Raw genomic sequence first — 23,634 nt, 5'->3', positions numbered from 1 at the left:
TGTCAGATGTCATCATCCTTACCACTCACTGCACTGCACTGTCCACTCTGAATTAATATGTAGTAATATATTAATCATTTACATAAGAATTCATTACACAACTTAAAAAAAAACTTACCTGCCATTTAAATACAGAACTTCAAGAAGTGCTTCATTAAATCTGATTTTATTTTGGTAAGGAGAAATTCTTTATATGCATAAAACACAAGGGTACAAAACTCTGTTTCAGGTTTTCAAAGGAAAAAGGTGCATAAACGTGGCACAGTTTGAGTTCAACACAAAAAAATGGTAAAAACGCTGCATTCAGTTTCCAGTGCATTTCAGATCCACCAACCAAAAACTTAAAGACACTTCACATTTCCGCTCAGTGATTACCACACATCTCACAACACTAAAATAATAATACGTAATATAAGTAAACTTCAGAACAAAATCTACACTCAAGAGTTCTTCTCTTAAATTTAAAAGAACTGGAGTTCCACACAAATACGTACCTCATTTTTCCCCCACTCACCACAAACATCAACCAGATCATCCACAGTCATCCAAATATCATCCAGATCATCCAACCCAGCACAGGTTTGGTGTCCAAACTTTACACTTAAAAATGAAGGTGCTTCACATGGTTCTTTTAGCAATGCCACAGAAGAACTATAGTAGAGATCTAGATCTAGATCTGAAGAACTTTAGTTTGATGTGAAAATTTTCATTGGTCCCGCACAACTTTAGAAATAGAACATTCCATCCATTTGTACCCACCGCTATGCTAACATAGCTAACAGTCGCTACACCTAGAAGTCATTATTCCAGATTTAAGAGGCTGTATAAGTAAATCGTGAATCTTGTAGTGTTTGTTGGTGACATCACCCTCATAGCACAAGTGTGCAAACTGGTGCTAAACGAAAAAAAGCAAAAATTTGACACCAAAGAACCATATGTGGCTGTGTTCAGACTGCAGGTAAATCAGATCTGTTAAGACTGTCTGCACTGTTATTTGCATTATTGCAAGAAACAGTATGGTATCTGTTTGGGTCGCTGTGGTATCTGCGTGGGTCGGGTTGCTGTGGTATCTGCATGGATTGGGTCCACTGTGGTATCTGCATGGGTCAGGTTGCTGTGGTATCTGCATGGGTCAGGTAACTGTGGTATCTGCATGGGTTGGGTTGCTGAGATATCTGTGTGGTTTGCTATGGTATCTGCATGGGTTAGATTGCTGTGGTATCTGCATTGGTAGGTTCGCTGTGGTATCTGCGTGAGTAGCTGTGGTAGATGCATGGGTTGCTGAGGTATCTATGGTAACATTTCCCTTACACTTTAATGGCTTTAATGACGTTGTTATATGGTAGATTGGATACCACTTTGCTAAAATCTGATTTGACGTGGCTCCTGGCTGTTCAGCATATATAACATCAATCTGGATACAATATAGGTGCCAAAAACTAACCGATAGATTTGGGTTGCAGTCTGAACACAGTGTTTAAACACCAAACGTCGCTGGTCACAGCTGGGGTGAGTGGGGGAAATTGGAACCCTTCCGTTAAGGTCAGCATTAACTTGGCTACAGGACCATCATTGGTTTTAGCATAGCAGTAAACGGTCAACACGAGTGTGTGAATATTTACAACAGCTCCCCCGAGCCTAAACCCACCACCAACCAAACATCCAAATACACCCCCCACCCTCCCTTTGTTTCTACTTGGTGTCCATTGTCTTTACAGAGCTTGTTGCTGCAGCAACGTAAAGCTTTAAGGAGGGGTTTCCGAGGTTCTTTCTCCATTAAAATCCCTCTGATCATTCAGCCGCATCCATCACACACACACACACACACACACAGACACACACACACACACAGACACACACACACTTTCGTTTAAAAGCGTGATCAAGCACAGGAACGGCTCAGGTTCCGCCTCCCCCCCACTGCGTCAGTCTCGGATCTGCTGGGATGTCAGGCTGAGGATTCTCCTGCTCAGGAGGGTGTTATGCTGCTTCAGGTACTCGATCAGATCCGCCTGCTTCTCCACCACTTCCTCCAGACTGGAGCCATCCCTGTTTCAAAACACACACATATACATTATATATGTACATTATATATGTATATAAACACATGGAAATCTCATATATGGCATACAGTGTCCGATGTGTGTGTGTGGGGTAACAGTTTAGGTTGGGAACCCCTGAAGAAAAAAAATATATACTTAATTGTACTTAAAACATATTTAGAATTTGTCTAAGTATGCTGTAAATATACTAACAGATTTATGTACTTACTTAAAATATAATAAAAGTACATTAATATTATGCTTTCATTAAATGTTTGAAAGTAAACTTCGATCATACTTTTTAAAAAGTACTGAAGTACACTTTTAGTTTAATGTAATTCAATATACTTCTAAAATACTTATTTCCAAATATACTTTTGTACATTTTTAGCAAATGTGTTAAATGTGTTAGTTATTTATTGTAAAGTAAATACAGTTAGAATTTCAAGCATTTTCAAGCACTTTCTCCAAAATTCCAGCACTTTCCAGTTCTGGAAAACAGAACGTTAAAATACAAGCATTTTCCAGGGCTTTAAGCATCTGTACGAACCCTGTAAATGATCTAATGTCAAGGGAATTAAGACCTTTTACTATATTTTGCTGTAGAATTGCTTTGAGGACTTGATTAAATGTTCTCCAGCTCTGCTATTTATTTATCTGCTTCAGAGAGTCCCATTCTATTGGCAGTACTTCTGTACAGTTTATAGGAAGTTGTGGTTTAACAGGTTTAACTGAATCTTTCACACATTTTGATCTCAAAGACTGACTGTAGCAGAAGAACACACCACAGAATATAAACGACTGTGAACCCTTTAGAAGTTTCTAGACTTCTGCAGAAATTAAAAAATTTGAGGTACTAGTAGTCCTAGAGGTACTTTAAGTTCAGGAAGTAGATAAGAAGAACCAAATCCTACGCATGAGACAAAAGAAAAACAAAACAATAGAAATGCTCCTTTATTTAGTAAAGAAAATTATCCAACACTAAATATCTGTGAATAACAAAACCGGGTTCATACACTTTTGAAACCAATAAATTTCCATTTCTATGAATTTTCTCTGCCTTCAGGGCACATTTTCATGACCATTCGATTTTTAATGTACAAAACAACCAAAAAACAACTAAAACTATAATCAAAATCAATTACAGTTGGCCTAAAATAAATCTTATAAAAATGCTGACACACAATCTTTTTCTTTATCTGTGTAGGGATAAATTCTTGAATTAACTCTGCGCTAAAAACAGATTTTCTCCATCAATAAACGGAAACACAAAGATTTGTAGACCTAATTCCCATTTTTCAAAAAACCTACCCAGGCCTAGAAACTGCTATTTTCAAATTCCATGACTTTTCCAGGTTTTTCATGACTGTATGAACCCTGCAAAAGTATGTGGACGCTTATTTTTTTATTAATTAAACGTCTGAGGTAACTCTAAGAGATTTCTCCTGCACATCAGCTTGGAGGAATTTAAGCCCCACCCACTCCTGCATACTAATCAGCTCCAGCTCTGTTATGTTTGCAGGTTTCCTCCCCTGACCCGCTAAAGGGATAATAAACCTTCCAGAACTGTATAGATCACTATTTTATCAACTTCAGATCTTATTGTTACACACAAAGGGCCAAAGCTTCCTTTGGGGCAGACCTGACTGAGGTGTGTGTGTGTGTAAGAGAGTGTGTGAGAGTTTGAGAGTGTGTGTATGTGTTTGTGTGAGAATGATGGAAACGCAGTGTTTCTGCAAGGAAACAGAGTTCATACGACCTGTTTACAGACCCTTCAGCACGGCTGCAGGGTGGATTTGGGTGTGTGTGTATATATGTGTGTGTGCTCTATAGATATGTTAATGAGGAGAGAAATTCTTCTCTTTATTCCTGAGAGCGAAGACCCTCACTTTCCTAATACTCTCCTTAATTCTATTTTTTTGGGATCCAACGCACTGACCTCACTAACCCTATACTCTTGTCTTGATGAATGCAATCAAATCCTCACAGCAATGCTGCTCTAAAAAATCTAGTAGAAAGTCTTCTCTGGACAGTAGAGACAGTTACTCCAACAAAAGCAGCATAAACTTTAATACTCTTGATTTCAGAAGAAAGCCTTCACTAAAGTAAAATATCTTCTTCTATAAGGTGGAATGGGAAACATAGCTAGCTAGCTACTGAGACATGCAAGTGCAACTTTTTATGTTTGTTATAAAAAAATAAAATAAAAAACAAGGGGTGTGCTGGAAAAAGAGAGCACTTAAAATTGATGAGTTTCTTTGATTTTACCAAATTGTAAACCTCTGGAATATAATCAAGAGGGAGATGGATGATCACAAGCCATCAAACCAAACTGAACTGCTTGAATTGAGGCATAAAGTTATCCAAAAGCAGTGTGTAAGACTGGTGGAGGAGAACATGAAAACTGTGATTAAAACCAGGGTTATTCCATCAAATATTGATTTCTGAACTCTTAAAACTTTATGAATATGAACTTGTTTCTTTGCATTATTTGAGGTCTGAAAGCTCTGCATCTTTTTTTGTTATTTCAGCCACATCTTCTGCAAATAAATGCTCTGATTCAGAAACTGAAGTGTTCTCTTAATTTGTTCCAGAGCTGTATTTTTTTTTTTTGCTACAATCATTATTTTACGAGTCTTGGTAAGTTACTGTTAAGGAAGTATATATATATATATATATATATATATATATATATATATATATATATATATATATTTTTTTTTTTTTTTTTTTTTTTTACTGAATTATATAAAAAAAAACATTTATACGAAATAAAACTCTAATATTTATTTAGTTGCAGTAATATATTCTTGAAATTAATAATAAAAAAAAAAATTGTCATAACGGCAAGAATATTGTTTTTGTAAAAATAAACTGAAATATTGTGATACTATTTTAGGGCCATATCGCACAGTCCTAATAGAAACTAAGTATACTACCCTAAGATACTGCAATATGTATCATACTTATAAATAAATAATTTAAACATTAAATTTGTGTTTTTTTTGTAGTTTGTGTTGCTTTCTGTGTTGCCGTCTGTGAGTGTACGATGTTATAGTGTGTGTTACCTGAAGCCGGTCTCTGTGTGGGCGTGGGTGCCGCTGATGTTGTTGGAGTAGGCGTGAGATTTCTCCTCTTCGTTGATATCTGGTCCCGGCCTCTGAGAATTAAACCTGGCAACCCGCACTGTACACACACACACAAACACACAGCAGCGTGGGTAATTAATTAATTAGCTTTATTTCTGGCAGAAAATAAGTCAAATGCATTCCACTTTCTCCCAAATTATTAGCTGAGCCAACTGTCCCACCCATTCAGCTTCTACTCAGCTTCTACTCAGCTCTCAAGGCTCCAGGAGCTAATGGCAAGCTGCATGACCAGGATTCGAGCCAGCAATCTCCTGATCATAGTGGCAGTGTTAGACCGCTTTACTGTAAATACTCCAGATCAATTAGAACTCCAGTGAAGGTGATCAATTCCATCAGCAGCTCACCTGATTTATCATCAAACCAACAAACATTAAACAATACTAGACTCCTAGATGAGGAGAAATCTGCAGATGATTTCGGACACTGATGTTTAACCACTATTTTTTTTGTATGAATATTATTTGTAGTAAATAAACACAAAGCTATTTCTTAGGTTCTGAAAACCTAAAAATGATGAGTTTCTTTGATTTTACCTAATTGAAAACCATATAATCAAGAGGAAGATATCATCCATCTTCCTCTTGATTATATGGTTTTCAATTAGGTAAAATCAAAGAAACTCACAATCCATCAAACCAATCTGAACTGTTTGAATTTTTGCACCAGGAGTGTAAAGCATAAAGTTATCCAAAATCAGTGGGTAAGACTGGTGGAGGAGAACATGCCTGGGTTATTCCACCAAATATTGATTTCTGAACTCTTAAAACTTTATGAATATAAACTTGTTTTTTTCGCATTATTTGAGGTCTGAAATCTTTTTTATTATTTCAGCCATTTCTCATTTTTTTGCAAATAAATGTAAATATTTTTATTTGGAATTTGGGAGAAATGTTGTCTGTAGTTTATAGAATAAAACAACAATGTTCATTTTAAACAAATATATACCTATAAACAGCTAAATCAGATAAACTAAAGAAATTCAGAAACTATATATATTCTGTATATATTCTATGTAGAACCAGAAAAACTCAGGCTTAAATTGTTTTTGTAAACCTTTTGTAAACTGTTCTTTAAAAATGTCACTAAAAAGGGTTCCAACGTTGTCAAAAAACAAGTTTTCAGTGAACACATCTACACGGATGGGCTAAATCAAGCTAAACAATTCACCTGTAGATCGGGAAAATAGGGCCCAGTATCTACATTTTGTGTTGTGTTTTCTCTTTTCTCCATAATGTGAATCTGGCAGTTGCTTTATTATATATTGTAATGTGAATTCCATGATAAACGGGCCAATAGAAATGCTCCAAAAAGAACTTCTTTATAGAAGCGATACGGGCCTGTGAGAACCACAGAGAAAAGCTCGCTCTGGTGTTGAATTTCTTTGTTCTTTGTCCTATGTGGACTATTTGGGTACAGGCGGAGTGTTCACACCGGACCAAACTAACTGAACTAAAGAAAAATCCAGATTTGTTAGGTTAACCCGCACCAAACAGAGCAGGTGTGAAACAGCCTACAGCTCCTTCTCACCTGCAGGAAATGGACAGGCCATTTACCAGAACATTAAGTACACACACCTACACAAGCACCTACCTACACACACACACACACACACACCAACCAACCAACCAACATTTCCCAATGTATCTTTACTGCACTGTCCCGTTTACTGCTCAGACTAATAAAGTGCAGTGTTTGGGTGGGGGGCAGGGTCGGCCTGTGTGTGGGTTTAATGTGGGGGGGTAATTAAGGGTAATTAGCCAGTTCTGTCACCACACACCGACCGCAGCTCTGGAATGTTCTTTCAGGCTGAAGCACAGAGAGAAGAGCCATCAGCAGATGTGCCACATTCCTCATATCTCCGTCAAACAGTAGCGCTTCCCTCCGCCAGGAACGCCATAAAAACAAACACACTCATAATAACCCTAATCTCTCTGTCTCACACACACACACTCGCACGCACACACACACCTATATAACCTTAATCACACACACACACAGCTAGTCTATATAACCTTAATCTCTCACGCACACTCACACACACGACTAGTTTATATAACCTTAATCTTACACATACAGCTAGTCTATATTACCTTAATTGCACATGCACAGCCAGTCTATATAACCTTAATCTTACACACAACTAGTCTATATAACATCACACATACAAATAGTCTATATATCCTTAATCTCACACTCAGCCAGTCTATATAACCATATCACACTCCCACATATGGCTAGTTTATATAACCCTAACATTTCTTTTACACACACTCGCACAGCCAGTCTATATGACCCTAACATTTTTTTTCTCTCTTTCTCTCTCTCTCTCTCTCTCTCTCTCTATCTCACACACACACACACACACACACACACACACACATATACACACACACAGCAAGTCTACACATCCATAACACAAACACACACACACTATATAACCCCAATATATCTCTGTCATCGTGTCACTTGCTCATCATCATTATCTTTAAGAGTCAGGTGAGCTCTGACTTCGGCGGATTGCTATTTTAACAGCGCAGCTACCAAGAAGTGTTCAGTGCTTACTGACCTGCTCGTTCACACTGTGAAGGAGCTCCAGCAGCTCATTTATGGGAACAGCAGTGTTGTTTTAATTAGTATTCTGAAGTATTTGTTGATGATGTAAAAGTTGGGTTTTTGCACTGTTGGGTGTATGTGCGGTGCATCTTTGCTGCCAAGGTAGCAATGAACATCTGGATGTTGGCATCTGTCTAGGTTGTATTTAGTCACTCATGTGCCTGTGTTTTCTGTTGCCAAGATAGAGAGAGCAATACATCAGAAATTTACCTGAACACACCTCATTTCCAGACCACCACACCTATTAGCAAAGATATATTCAGAACCACTGTTGCTATTTAAACGATTAAACGACAGGCAGAAGGTATGGAAATAGGCTGCTGGTGGGATGTAAGATAGCAATGGGAAAAGACTTTTGAAACATTCTTAATTGACCACTTCGAACCTACTCTTCAAAATCTAGATCAAAACAATAAACACAAACACAGCGTAAACTACACCAACAGCACCTCCACCTCTTTCACGCATTCACAGATTACAGCTCTGTGCCACCATTAGCCTTGATGACTTCTAACGCTAATGCTAAATCACAATCGCTGAATCTGCCGGTCAGCAGCTGAGCGCTCGGACACAATAGGACAGGAGCGCGTCTTCCCCGTGCGTTAGGTCAGACAATACAAGGCAGAGTCTCCTCCCTCCCTCCCTCGCTCCCTTTGAAGGGCCCTAAACTGGCTTTGAAGTGCGGAGGCGGCATACGGCCCATGCAGAAGTCCACTGCATTCATGTTCAAATGAAGAAGCACATCAAAGCCCCACAGATCCACCACGGCCTAACTGCACCTTCCTCCAGGAAGAGTCGCCGAGAGATGGATGGAGGGAGATAAACGAGTGGAGATAAACGGATGGAGGTGAAAGATGGGCAGATGGATAGGGAGCGCTCATTAGCACAATAAACATGAATTTAGTGTGAAAACTTGGAAATGGTGATGCTGTTTGCTGGTGTTGGGTAAACGGAGGCATGGCCACACACTCATACTCATCAGGGTTCATACACATTTTAACCAATGAATTTCTATGATTTTTTCATGACTTTTTTATTTTTATTGATTATAGTTGGTTTAAAAGGAATCTGACACACAATGTTCAATAAAATGTGTGTTGGGCTAAATTACTGAATTCTGAACTCTGAGCTTATTGACATATCTGTTAGCTCAAAATAGATTTTCTCTATCGTTAAACTAAAACACTAAGATTTGTAGACCAAATTTCTATGAGTTTTCCAAAACTTTCTAGGTATTTTTAATTTTCCAAAACGTATCCAGGCCTGGAAATTGCTATTTTTAAATTCCATGACTTTTCCAGGTTTTTAATGACCGTACATTTTTTGTATTATATTTATATAATAACATTCACTTTTTAAGTGTGATACATTCTGATACATTCTATTATTTTGGATGTTAATTTTACTTCATTTTACTACAGTTTTGACCTTATAAATCTGTAATAATATTATAAACAGCTTTATTGTTATTATAGACTTTTGTTTTTCGTTTTTATCAATAAAATTCATTGTTTCTTCTGAAATCAAGGGTATTAAAAAGAGTTTATCCTGCTTGGAACATCACTGTAAGAAAGTATAAGAACTGGATGAATCACTATCATATTATACACTCCTATAATTATTCCTAATTATTCCTTAAACCTAGCCTTAGGAAAGGTACAAACAGGTTTATCTGCTCCAGAGTGTCTTATTCCATTATGAAATTATATTATCATCATTATACTATATAATTGCATGAAATATTCATGAGATGACAACTCTATGGTTGTTGCAATTAATTATTGGACAATAAATCATCCAATAAAAATGATTCTAATGTGCACACTATAATAGTAATGATGCTGAAGTGATTTATTGTTTAACGCTATCTCTCTTATTCACCAAAATCACTAATTTTAAGCAGAAATGATGAGATTTCAGGTGAAATGAAGTGAAGTCATTCACTAGATTATCATCTCCGTTACATCTCGAGAAGCTATCACACACTTAACCCCACTAAACCCGGCAGGGCGTGTCCCAGCACCTCACTAATCAGCCCAGGAATCCAGGTACTGATATCAGAGTGTGTGTGTGTGTGTATAGTAAGACAATGCCGTGGTGTATCTGGGTGGGGTGGCTTCAGGTTGCCTCAGGCTAAAAAGAAGAAGCCTCAGGATTCTGGAGCTCATCTCCAGTGTCCTCCTGTCATTAACCCCGACACCTCCGCTACTCTCCCCAACACTGAGGGATCAGAGTAACTGATACAAATAACCAGGAGAAGAGGACAAAGGGGGACGTATAGGCCTGAGAAAAAAGGGAAAAAATAAGAAAAAGACGCTGTGTGAAATGCAAATAGATTAATAAATAAATAAAATCAGAATGCAACTATCTGTAAATCTAATAGGCCCAATTTCTAATCTCAATATAACAACACATCTAACACAGAGGTTGTGCCGTTTCAATAAAAAGCCTATAAAAATAGGTGTTACTAATAGAAACAGCTGCAATAGGAATTTCAATTTCAATCGGCTTATCATATAATAAATGGACGTTACGTCAATAATGTTTGATATCGTCTATTGTGTTTATTTGTATATTTGTACACATATATAACAAAGAGTATTTTACCTAGCAATAACAGACGAATGCTTCAAATAAATGAGACTCCACGCACACAGTGTGGGCTGCAGTAGGTGAAAAAAAATATGATTATAAAAATTTAGTTTTCTTTAAAATGGTATAATTTTGTTTTTTATGATATTCTACTATCATTATATCAGTGGTATTAAATGGCCTTAAAATGACAATAATATTGATTATCGCAATAATTTCTATCGTGACAGGCCTACATGACTGCGTATGAAAACGAAGAGGTGAAAAAGGAGTCTCTCAGTAGCAAAGATAAACAGAGCAATCTTTCAAAAAACATAAAACTGAAGACTTCAGATATTCCAGCATATACAGCCCATAATATCATCAATAGATTGAGGGAATCTGGAGAAACCTCTGTGTGTAACGGATTGAAGGCAGTTGGTTAGTATTACTGGATGCTAGTGATCTTCAGGCCCTCAGGTAGCACTGCATTAATAACAGGGTGTACTGATTCTGTACTGAAAATCACTGCATGAGCTCAGGAACACTTTCAGAAATCACTACTGTCTGTGAACACCAAGCGAAGAAGTCATATAAACACCACCCAGGGCCAAAACTCAACATCTCATTTAGAGAAAGGCTTGCATATTTCAGTGAGATAATGCTAAACGACATACTGCATCCAATTACAAAAGCATGGTTTAGTAAAAGAAGAAGGTAAAATGTCTAAATTTCAACATCTGACTTTGTGCTTTACGTTCTACTGTGAATAAAATATGAGTTTATGAGATTTATAAATCATTGATCAGTTTTTAATTTACATTTAATTATATTTTACACAGCATCACAAAACGGAAAGAAGAACAAAGAGAAGAACCGAGCGAAGAGCAATAAAATGAGAGAAAGAAATAAGTTAAGAATGAGCAGGAGGAAGGCTGAGGTGTGTGTGATTGTGATACAGTGGCCTGGTGTGTGATCCTGTAGAGGATAAAGACAGTATTGTGGTATTGTGATGCATGTGGTAGCAGCTGGGGGAGGTTAGTGTGTGTGTGTGTGTGTGTGTGTTTTATAATGTGTATGAAGAGAGGAGCCACTCTCACACTGAGAGCACCTGGGCTCACTTACAAACACACTGCTGAGAGAGTGATCAAGTGATTGGAGAGGTAAGGAGTGAGTAAGTGAGGGGGGTAGGGAGCAAGTATTTAAGTGTTTGATGGAGTGAGCGTATGTGTAGGGAGGAAGGGAGTGAGGCAGTGTGTAGGGAGGAATGGAGTGAGCGTATGTGTAGGGAGGAAGGGATTGAGTGTGTAGAGAGGAAGAGAGTATGTAGGGGGAAAGGGAGTTAGCGAGTGTGTAGAGAGAAAGGGAGTGATTGGGTAGGGAGGAAGGGAGTATGTAGGGGGAAAGGGAGTGAGCGAGTGTGTTGGGAGTAAGGGATTGGGCGAATGTGTAGGGAGAAAGGTAGTGAACGAGTGTGTAGGGAGTGAGCAAGTTTGTAGGATGTGAGTGAGTGTTTAGAAAGGGAGTGAGTAAGTGTGTAGTAAGTGAGCAAGTGTGTAGGGAGTGAGCGAGTGTGTAGAAAGAAAGGGAGGAGTGAGTAAGTGTGTAGGGAGATAAGGAGGGAGTATGTAAGCAGGGAGAAAGTGAACGAGTGTGTAGGGAGCAAGGGAGTACATAGAGAGAAAGTGAGTGAGTGAGTAAGTGTGTAGGGAGGAAGGTAGTGAGCAAGTGTGTAGGGAGGAAGGGAGCGAGCAAGTGTGTAGGGAGGAAGGTAGTGAGTGTGTGTAGGGAAGAAGGTAGTGAGTGAGTGTGTAGGGAGGAAGGTAGTGAGTGAGTGTGTAGGGAGGAAGGTAGTGAGCGAGTGTGTAGGGAGGAAGGTAGTGAGCGAGTGTGTAGGGAGGAAGGGAGCGAGCAAGTGTGTATGGATAAAGGGAGTCTGTAAGGAGGAATATGTAGGGAGGAAGGGAGACTATAAGGAGGAAGGGAGTGAGGGAGTGTGTAGGGAGGAGGAGATTGAGGGAGTGTGTAGTGAGGAAGGGAGTAAGTGAGAGTGTGTAAGAAGGAATGGAGTGAGGGAAGGAGTGGGAGTGTTTAGGCAGCGAGTGAGTGAGTCAGGGCTGCTGGATGTACCTGTGTATACGATCAGGCATATGAGAGTGAAGAGCAGCTCCAGACAGATGATGCACAGCAGGAGATAAACAGAGAGATTCTTCACTTTCTTGTCCAGCAGGGGGGCGGGGCCAATCACCACCAGCAGCGCCGCATTACCTGCGGAGAGAGCGAGAGAGACAGCGAGGGGTAATAAAGGACAAGAAAGGAGAGATAAAGAGAACAGCAGAGAAAAGGGAGGAGTTTAACAGCATTAAACTGAATGGAGCTGAACTGTATTCAACTTAAGTGGAGTTGAACTGGATTAAACTGGATTTGGCTGCACTGTATTTGAAATGAATTGAAATTAAACTGGATTCAACTGAATGTTACTTCACTGTACTAAACTAAACTGAGTGAAAATGAAGTGTATTGGTCAGAATTAGAGCTGTACTGTATTAAACTGAGTGTAAATGAAGTGTATTTTTCAGAATTAGATCTGTACTGTATTAAACTGTGTGTAAATGAAGTGCATTGGTCAGAATTAAAGCTGTACTGTATTAGACTGAGTGTAAATGAAGTGTATTGGTCAGAATTAGAGCTGTACTGTATTAAACTGAGTGTAAATGCAGTGTATTGGTCATAATTAGAGCTGTACTGTATTAAACTGTGTGTAAATGAAGTGCATTGGTCAGAATTAAAGCTGTACTGTATTAGACTGAGTGTAAATGAAGTGTATTGGTCAGAATTAGAGCTGTAGTGTATTAAACTGAGTGTAAATGAAGTGTATTGGTCAGAATTAGAGCTGTGCTGTATTAAACTGAGTGTAAATGCAGTGTATTAAGAGAGTGATGGGAAATGCTGCCTCCTGGAGGATTTCTGGGATCTTGCAGTGTGTGGGTCAGTACCTGCAGAGTGTATGAACAGGGGCAGGCGTTTGAGGTCCTGATTGGCTCTGTAGAACTGCAGGTATCCTCTCCTCCTGGCTGTAGTGTGGTGGTGGTTCACACACCACTCGAACCCGAACACCAGCAGCCACAGCCCCACCTTCCCCAGCAGCACCACGGTCTGAGAGTCCACCCCGTTCAGCACTGCGTTACACTGCTCCGAGTGATCCTCCGCCAACCAGCACAGAACCGCCAGCACCACGCTCACGCTCACATACGCAACCTGAGGACACACACAGTGATCACACACATCATACACACTTACAGATTCAACAACTGGTTACTTATCACAGAATAAATGTCTCATGTTTGAGTATATGTTTGAACAAAATGAACTTTGTTGTTTTATTCCATAAAGTACGCACAACATTTCTCCCAAATTCCAAATAAAAATATTGTCATTTAGAGCATTTATTTGCAGAAACTGAGAAATGGCTGAAATAATTAAATAATGGCTCAAATAATGCAAAGAAAACATGTTCATTTTCATAAAGTTTTAAGAGTTCAGAAATAAATATTTGGTGGAATAACCCTGGTTTTTAAATCACACTTGTGTGTGTGTGTGTGTGTGTGTGTGTGTACTGACGTGTGCTGCAGTCAGTAATCCGGTGATCCAGGCTGTGGGAAGTTTCTGGAACTCTCTCCTGATGGCCGACTCCAGAGCATCCTGAGATATGAGCGGCCCGTCCATCAGCGGGTCATCCTCTATACTCTGAGTATAATCAGTACTGGGGTTACTCTGCACACACACACACACACACATAAGGACAGGAGATCAGTGACAGGAGATCAGTGAGAGTATAAAGTGTGTGGCTGCAGTAGGAAGTGTTTAGATGGAGGCTGTTTGATGTGCCACACTTCAGTCGGAGCTTCTAAAAGAGCTGAGAATGATCATCGTTCAGACTCTTTATTCCCAAAAGTGAGAACTGTCCAGCAGATCAATCCCACAGCTCTGCTACTGCAGCACCTCACCTTTACCTTTACCAACGGCCCCATTGTGACAGAACTGTATCAATCAGCTATAAAAAAGACGGAGAGGCCGTTATGAGCCCTGCTCTCATACACAGGGTATCTGCAGTTATGGGGAAATTTAATTATTACATTTAAGGTTGTTTAATACCAGACAGAGACTAAAAACTAATTAAAACAAATCAAAACCAAAATAAATTTTACAGGCTTTAGAGTACACCTTTTTGACAAAACTAATATAAATGTACAGTTTGGTAAAAACAGAATAGGATCTATTTGTTCCATGTAAACAGGGTCCAGCACAAAACATATTGTTATAACCCTAAATAACCCTGAATAACCTTGGCCCACATTCAATACTGAGGCGTTTTTTCTAAAGGAACCAAGTAGAACCCAATATAACCCAACATAATTTAACATAAACACAACAGAATCCAATAGAACCCAATTTAAAACACAATATAACGCAATAGAACATAGTAACAATATAACCCAAAAACCCAAATATAAACACTATATAACCCAACCGATCCCAAAATAAACACAATACAACAATAATGTAACCCAATATATCCCATTATAAAACAATACAAACACAACATAAATAAGAAAACACAATATAAACACAATTTAGCCAAATAGATCCAAAAAACACAATATATCCCAACAGAACCAAATAATCACAATAGAAGCCAATAAATGCAACAGAATGCAATACATCCGAATAACACAATATAACCCAATATAAACAGAATACAAGCACAATCGAATCCAATATTACCCAATATAAAGACAATATATCCCAATAGATCCCGATATAAACACAATATAACAACAAGAGAACACAATAAAACCCAATAAATCCCAGTATATTCACAATATATCCCAAAAGAACCAAATAAATACAATGAAACCCAAAATAACTCAATATAAACACAATAGATCTAAACACAATATACCTCAATATAAGCACAATAAAAGACAATATAACCCAACAGAACCCAAAATAACCCCAATAGATGACAATATAACACAATGCAACACAATATAACACAACAGAACCCAATGCAAACAATCTAAAACCAGCTAAAATAGCAGAAAATCTTGATTTAACTATATTAATACACGATTCAACAACTGAATAACTCAACAGTCACACTCTATGAAATACAGAGCCAATAAACTGCTTGTTTGTTAAATATATAAGTTATATGCATATAAATGTAAAATAAACTCTGCTTTTATTATTAAACACAATTAAAAAACGCTCCATAAATAAAAATAATAAAAAACACAACAATATAAACAATATAAATACAATTAGTTGTTAGTGCATTATTTACACCAGAATAACCCAAACACACAGGTTTAAATCTCACCTGAGGAGCTGCGGGTCGCTTAGAGCCCATAATAAAGCTGCTGTAGTTTATTAAACTCTCTAAACTCTACTAAATTACAAATAAAATCATATAAACAGTTTATTACTCAACATTTATACACCAGCTTCAAAACACCACACATTCTACTTCCGCTACCAGGGAGCTGCTGACACCCGTCAAATTAAAAGTCTTTTTCGTCTAATTTGTCCTTTAAAATACTACCACTACCACGCCCTTTTTTCTATTCACGTTTATATTTATGGTTTCTTCTATATATATATTCTTATCATACAACAAAACAGCATTAATAATAATATTATTAATATACAATAATAAAAAAATATATTCAAATTCTTAATAGCATATTTAACTGAGAATTTTCAGATCAGATTTTTGGAAAACAGTAAAGGGAAAAAGTCAAGTTAATAAATGTTCATAGCCAAACTCTACTATTTAGAAATAGAAACAATGTACAATGTAACCAGAAATCACAAGGCAATGAAAAAATAAATGTTAAAGAGAAGAGAAGAGAGTTCAGGAGGGGCGAATACAGAAAAGAGTAATTAAAAGTCCGTTTTTAGCTAATTATATTACTATTAAATGACTGATGATGATATTTAAAACATGTTATAAAATAACTAATACAACACTGATGTCACAATATAATTAATGACTATTATTTAGATATATGGCAATACTGGTAATAAATCCCTTATAAACAAAATACTAAGTCGTTCACTCATAGTTGTTTTGCCTTTTGCTTTAAACGTGTGACAGACATATATTATGGGCTGGTTTTAAGCTTCTGAAGGGCGGGTTTTAGACTGACTTTTGGGTTGGATATTTTTGTTGGACCTGGCAACCCTCACTACAGCATGGCGGCGCCCTGTGCGTGGACAGCGTGTAATACGAGCGGGCAGGAGGACGCAGTGATCGGTGATTTAAACCCTCATATCTCTGTTATAAACTCATATATCTCTAATATAAACTTTAACTATAGTTATTACTGCTTTAATCTGCAGCAGGAACGCTCTGTGTTTGAGATAAACAGATTATTATTACTGTTTCTTACCCACGTGCTGCAGCTGTAGCTCCTGTATCGGTTCAGAATCAGCATAAACAATATATTAATTGATTAGACCTTTTTCCCAAGTTTGACCTGCTGTTACTCCAAAGTACTACAATAATATCACTGGAAACTTAAACCATTAATATTATAGAAAAGCATATATGAGACTTTAATGGTATCATTTGATTGCAGTTTGATTGGCTGGTTTTATAGGACTCCAAAATCTGATTTATGCAAAACCCAATAGATATTTTTCTTAAGTTTGATCTCCAATTATTCCAAAATACTACAATAATATCACAGGAAACTTAAACCAATAATAGCATAGAAAAGCGTCCATGAGACTTTAATGGTATCATTTGATAACAGTTTGATTTGCTGGTTTTGTAAGACTCCAAAATCTGGTTTATGCAAAAGAAAATAGATATTTTAGTAGATTTTATTATTAATAGATAAGTTTGACCTTACATTAGTCCAAAACACTACAGTAATAGCAGACAATACTTATACCATTAATAGTATAGAAAAGAATTTAATGGAGTCATTTGATAACAATTTCACTTGATTTTTCAAATTTTTTTCCTAGGTTTGATTAACATGCTTTGCATATTTGTATACATATTTTAAAGGTATTGCAATTATTCTTTCTCCTAATTATAGGATGTTTTTCAGATTTATCATCTTATAATAATGGTTTACATTTAATAATGATTATTTAGCTCATTAGTAATTCAGTGATGATTTAAACTGCTAAACTATTTTTACATTATTTTAAATACAGTTTAATTCCCACTCTGTGTTCTCCTCTCTGTTCTGTGTTTGCAGTGAAGTTCTCTAATGGAGAGGTGAAGAACTCTGAGCAGCTGGACTTCAGACTCTTTAAACATGTGGACGAATCAAACCCGAGGAAGAAGCGCCGCCGGATCATCGTAAATACACAGATTCTACATTTCATTTACAGCACTAAACACACACACACACGCAGCTGTATTAATATATAAATATATATGTACTGTATGTGTGTTTAGGCTGCAGAGTCAGACAGGCTGGCGTACGTTGGGAATAACTTCGGACCCGGATCCTTACAGTGCAACAATCTGTGCAGGTAGGTGGAGTTAAAGGTTAAAACATGTGTTTAAGAGTAAAATTAGAATATTATATAAGACCAATTGGTACTTTTTAAAAGCGTGGCTAGTCCTGCTGGAAAATGAAATCCGCATTTCCATAAATGTTGTCAGCAGAGGGAAGCATGAAGTGATTTTTTTTTTTTAGATGCACTAGTATATGTAATATAATTAGGTAAGTTACTGAATGGACTTTTATTCTGTAGGTATTTTGTGGGAGTGCTGGATAAAAGGACGATGGAGATGAAGGTTCATAATGCTCAACTCTTCAACTTGCTGCCCAGTATACCAGGTACACACCTCTCAAACACCTTACACACACCTGTAGTGTTTAGATGATCTTCACTGGGAGAGAGAGTGTACTGTCTGATGCTTGCTCGACCATTTAAAAGTCTTTAGAGTTTGTTTTTTTTTTAGTGCTGAAATGTTTTTTTTTTTTTTAATCTTATCATTGGCAAATGAATAATTGAAAATGTCATTAAGTATTAGGAAGGAAAAGTATTTGGATTGGAAAAATAACAGGACTGTTTCATTTTCTCAGGAGAAACAGCAGCAGACGCTGATAAAAACGAGACCAAGACCTACAGAGACAAGGTGAGTCTACAATGCAATTCAATTACATTTTTATTATTATTTTTTTTATGTATAGCGCTTTTTACAACAAAAGTTGTTACAAAGCAGCTTTACAGAGGAAAACAGGTCCACGCCTTTAATATGGCCTAAAAATGATCTTTTCCCCAAAAATCCGATTTTCGAATATAATCTATTTTGTTCACCCCCTACTAAAAATGTAAAACAAATGACAAAGAAATGGTTCAAAACTATGTTTACCCTAAAAAAAAAAAAAAAAAAAAAAAATATATATATATATATATATATATAAGTACGAGCTCAGTCCTGTTTAAAAAATATTTTAATATGTTATGTTAAGTCTGTGGGAGGCGCCGGTTATCAGGTAAGATGGAGAACCACTTCAGAAATCAGTAGCGTTTTCAGATATTTTAGATTAAAAAGGGATGGGGGCGTGGCCACCGTGATGGGTAGTCAGGAGGCACCGGGCAGTCACTCCACTGACCCAGTGGGGCTCTAGTCTCTTAATTTGTGACTTTCAATCTTTTAAGGGTCCGTTCTGCCTTAGCCTTCCTCTCACCTGTAGCGACCTGTAGTCACCTGAGGGCTGAGTCTGTATTTCGGTTTTCTGTCGAGTTGTGCTACCTATCGAACAGCGGGCTGCTCAATCAGTCCTGATTCAGACCAGCTGCGACCGGCAGTGGCTGCATGTCATGGCATGGGGTGGACCCAATATGTAAAATCGTGATTTAGATAGAGAAAACAGAAAGAAAAGAAAGAGAAAAAAGTGTGCTAGAGTAAAAGGACAGGGCTGATTCCCTGCAGGCAGGAGGTTTAGAATAGAGATTTAAAGGGGGATTGGTTCCATATAAAGGTTTAGAATAGAGCAGGCTTTACGGTTCTGTAGGTAAAAAGTGTCCCAATATTGGTTGGTTGCAGGTGGACGCTCTGATCGAGGCGTTCGGTACGACGAAGCAGAAGCGAGCTCTGAGCTTGCGGCGGCTGAACGAGGTCGGGAACGAGACGCTGCAGAAGGCGGTGGACCGAGCAGCCGGGAGCGTCATCAACCAGAAAGGACTGGAGGGTAAATTTCACAACTTCTTCACTTCTGGGAAGGCTTTCCACAAGGTTTAGGAGTGTGTTTATGGGAATTTTTACCATTCTTCCAGAAGCACTTGTATTAGGTCAGACACTGAGACACCACTCTAATTCATCTCAAAGATGTTCTATCAGGTTAAAGTCAGGACTATGTGCAGACCATTCAAGTTCTTCCTCAATAAACTCGCTCATCATGTCTTTATGAAGCAGTTATGTAGGAAACAGTCTACATGCCTAGATGCTTGCTTTTATACAAGCGAATAGTTTTGGCAATATAGGTTATATTTTTAGGTTATAGTAATCATACTAAAGGACAATCAGTAAACAGTATCATCCCTAAAAACACTGATGGCTCTATCTGTAGTTATTTTGACAGTTTGAAGGGAGTTGTTAGTAAGTGTTATTACAAAACAATACGTTATAATAACTATTAATTCTCTCTCTTTTTCAGTTTTACAGCAGGAAGTGGCTAATTCAGAAGCTCAGACTGAGGTGGCGCTCTTCCTCCCGCCGTGTAACCGAGATGCAGATAAGCCTGAGGATGTTTACCCGTTCGACGGCAGTATCCTTTATATCATCATGCATATTTCAACAGTTAAAGTTAACATTCTCCTCTGCTGCTACTCATTTTTGTAGCTCTGTATGTAAGTTTAAGGCTGGTTTATAATTCTGCATCGGCCTTGAATGTTAAATGGCTTTAATTCTGCAGCACAGCGGCGAAAACAAAGGATCAGCTGTAGATCAGGTTTAAATATCTACTCTTACTTTCCTGAACTCCGCCTCAGTTTTGTCTTCAGTGCAGTTCGAGTCTCTCCGGCAGGTCGGGGAGAAGATGGCGGCACTGACTCAAGAAGATCTCGCCAAGATGAGAAGTGAAAACTGGTGAGCAGAGAGTAGAGCATGGCTTATAAATATGTACTGTACTAAATATTTACACTAATCTCTCTTTTAATGTTAATAATTCCTTAATAATTAGTAAAGCTTGCAACCCAAACCCACACTGTTTTATTTTAAAGGGACTGAAGACACTTGCTGCTGCATGTGCAGTATTAAATATTGTGTATGTGTTTGTGTGTGTGTATATAGTCCAGAGACGGTGATGAGACATTTGGAGTGTTTACCGAGGGACGCTGAGGCTCGGCTGGATCAGGCTCGCTGTGTTTGGTACCTGCTGTTCCTCATCAGAATGGCCCAGAACAAGAAGATCCACCCAAAACGTGAGACTGAGAGATACAGTGATGCTAACGCTAACTAGCGTCTGAGATAACAGAGCTGCTGGTGTTTAGTTATGTGTGTAATGATGGTTTGTGTGTTAATGTTGTGCTGTTTGTTCTCCGGGTTCTCTGGGTTCTGGTTGAAGTGAATGAGGATGAGTGTCCCCGGAGTGTCTACACTAAAGCCCTGAAGACCTTCACTGTGGAGAGCTACGCTAACGGAAGGTCTGTGTCCAATACCGTCCAAACACTAATGAACACTAGTGCTAAACCTGAACCCAATCTTAAACCCAGTCCAAACCCTAATCCCAGTCCTTAACCTTATCCCAGTCTTTACCCTATAGCCAGTCCTAAAGCTGGTCCTAAACTCAAAGCCAGTCCTAACCCTAAACCCATTCCTAATGATTTAGCCAGTACTAAAGCCAGTACTAAACCCAAACCCAGTCCAATACTCAAACCCAGTCTTAACACTAAACCCAGTCCGAAACCTTAAGCCAGTACTAAACCCAAACCTAGTTCTAACCCTAAACCCAGTCCTAAACCTAAAGCCAGAACTAAACCTAGTCTTAAACTCAAACCCAGTCTTAACCCCAAACCCAGTCCTAACCTTTAAGACAGTACTAAACCCACACCCAGTTCTAACCCTAAACCCAGTCCTAACCCTAAAGCCAGAACTAAACCTAGTCCTAAACTCAAACCCAGTCTTAACTCTAAACCCAGTCCTAACCCTAAAGCCAGTACTAAACCCAGTTCTAAACTCAAACCTAAACCTAAACCCAGTCCTATACTCAAACCCAAGTTCTAACCCTAAACCCAGTCCTAAAATCAAACCCAATTCTAAACCTAATCCTAAAGATAATTCTGGGGCTGGGTGATATGGCCATATCTTGGCGATATGACAAAACTTGTGATCATCCATCTTCCTCTTGATTATATTCCAGAGGTTTTCAATTTGGTAAAAATCAAAGAAACTCATCATTTTTAGTGGTCTATTATATTTTTGTTCAGAGCTGTAGATCACATTAAACAGATTACAGTGTGAACAGACTGAAATAAGCATGTAAAATGTAAAATAATGAATGTTTTATCTCTGTCTCAGGGTGAGGAGCACAGTTCCTGCTTCCATGATGGTGAAGTTAGCGTCTTATTGTCTGGCTCTGCTTCTGCACATGGGCGACCAGACGGCAAACCTCACACTCCTCCACAGAGATCTGTCTATCAGCGAAAACAAGTCAGTCTGTCTCTCTCTCTCTCTCACTCAGTCTATCTTCTTATCTGTTTATTAACATTACAGTAAAAGATTAAAAATGGCAGTGTCCATCAGTATGTGTTAAAGACATAATCTAATTTTGAAGGTTTGTGTATTTGATTAGGCAAGATATGTTAAAGTTTTTATGACATAGCTCATAAAGATGATGTATTAAAAGCAGACCTGGCAACATGTATGTGTTTTGTGCAACAGGTACCCATTTTGACCTCCTAGTACACTTGTACGATTCCATGTTCTAAAGGACACATATATAGAATTTGATTGTGCATTCCACCATGGCTGGTTAGCATTTCCTCCAAACTGTTGACACAGTGTCTCAATTTTTTATAGCATTTTTATATAATTAATAAGTTACTTTATTTCAGTTATTTATGTTGGCCTGTGTGTGTGTGTGTGTGTAATTATATGTGTGTGTGTTCTACAGGATGCTGGAGGTGGCGAAGGCGATGGGGCTGACTCTGTCCCGGCAGGCGTCTCTCAGTGCAGAACAGTCCGGCGTTCAGGAAGAACATAAAACAGCATCCCTGCAGCTCCCGCTCGTCAGATACGAGCGCCGCCTCGAGGCCAGGAAACGCAAGAGGATGAAATAAAGACACTCATAATAAACTGATCACTGTTTAAGATCTGTGCTGTACATCAACAGTTGAATAAAATAGCCATTATAAACAGTCAGTATGTATATTTAAGTGTATTTAAAGGAGAACTCCAGTGTGAAATGGACTTGGTTTGTAGTGAAACATGATTACGAGTACGAACTTGTCACCTGTCGTTTTAGTGTGGGAGGTTTCATGGCTAAATTGGAGCAGCCTGGTGGCCAATCTGCATTAATTGCACATTGCACCAGTAAGAGCAGAGTGTGAAGGTTCAATTAGCAGGGTAAGAGCACAGTTCTGCTCTAAATATTGCAATGCACACAACATTATGGGTGACATACCAGAGTTCAAAAGAGGACAAATTGTTGGTGCACATCTTGCTGGCGCATCTGTGACCAAGACAGCAAGTCTTTGTGATGCATCAAGAGCCACGATATCCAGGGTAATGTCAGCATAGATGCCACCGAGAAGCACCAACCACATCCAACAGGATTAACTGTGAATGCTGTAAGAGGAAGCTGAAACCCTGTATGTGTATATATATTAGGGGTGTCACGATCTCGATATTTTATCGAAATCGAATCGAAATGAGGTCATGGTCTCGAGTATCGAAGTCAAAAAGAGGATCGACGATCCCTCCCGCGCGCGCTACGCAAATAGCGCAGCGCGCTACGCAAATGGCGCGGCACCAACACAGCGCATCATGAGCGCAGCCCCGCCCTCAGTTCTGCTGTGTGAGAGACAGCTGCCTTTCAACCACGGAGGAGAAACTGAAAACGGATTTATAGAAATATAGACAGGGCTCTCAAATTTGAGTGTCGGCGGGAGTGTGATCACTGGTTTTTATCTGTCCAACGGGGGAGGGGTGGGCGGGGGTTGGGCGCGCAGGTTTTGTATCTGTATCTAACGGAGGGGTGGGTGAGAGCGTGTGAACTCGC

The 23,634-nt window shown here is 38.5% G+C and overlaps 2 protein-coding genes across 3 annotated transcripts; one reads left to right on the top strand and one right to left on the bottom strand.

Moving 5' to 3' along the window:
• Window positions 1–150: 150 nt before the first annotated feature.
• tmem192 (transmembrane protein 192) lies at window positions 151–20,524 on the bottom strand. Of its 2 annotated transcripts, none has more exons than XM_049472170.1 (6): window positions 20,385–20,524; window positions 13,997–14,149; window positions 13,372–13,633; window positions 12,506–12,643; window positions 5,111–5,228; window positions 151–2,049 (listed from the first exon to the last, which is right to left on the bottom strand). In XM_049472170.1, the coding sequence occupies exons 2-6, from the start codon at window positions 14,099–14,101 to the stop codon at window positions 1,926–1,928; spliced, it is 747 nt and encodes a 248-aa protein (XP_049328127.1). In that variant the 5' UTR covers window positions 14,102–14,149; window positions 20,385–20,524; the 3' UTR covers window positions 151–1,925. The 2 variants fall into 2 exon arrangements, with proteins under 2 accessions (XP_049328127.1, XP_007231301.1); XM_007231239.4 differs by lacking the exon at window positions 20,385–20,524 and adding an exon at window positions 15,759–15,940.
• Window positions 16,586–22,775, top strand: polr1e (RNA polymerase I subunit E). Its single transcript, XM_007231240.4, has 12 exons — window positions 16,586–16,694; window positions 17,653–17,756; window positions 17,856–17,932; window positions 18,158–18,243; window positions 18,493–18,545; window positions 19,461–19,605; window positions 20,071–20,181; window positions 20,405–20,501; window positions 20,706–20,836; window positions 20,980–21,058; window positions 21,933–22,064; window positions 22,528–22,775. Exons 1-12 carry the CDS (start codon window positions 16,634–16,636, stop codon window positions 22,691–22,693), a joined length of 1,242 nt encoding a protein of 413 aa, XP_007231302.3. The 5' UTR covers window positions 16,586–16,633; the 3' UTR covers window positions 22,694–22,775.
• Window positions 22,776–23,634: the final 859 nt, after the last annotated feature.

The sequence above is a fragment of the Astyanax mexicanus genome, chromosome 25 (genome assembly GCF_023375975.1).
Source record: "Astyanax mexicanus isolate ESR-SI-001 chromosome 25, AstMex3_surface, whole genome shotgun sequence".
Classification (NCBI taxonomy): Eukaryota; Metazoa; Chordata; class Actinopteri; order Characiformes; family Acestrorhamphidae; genus Astyanax; species Astyanax mexicanus.
This window is presented reverse-complemented; position numbering and strand designations above follow the sequence as displayed.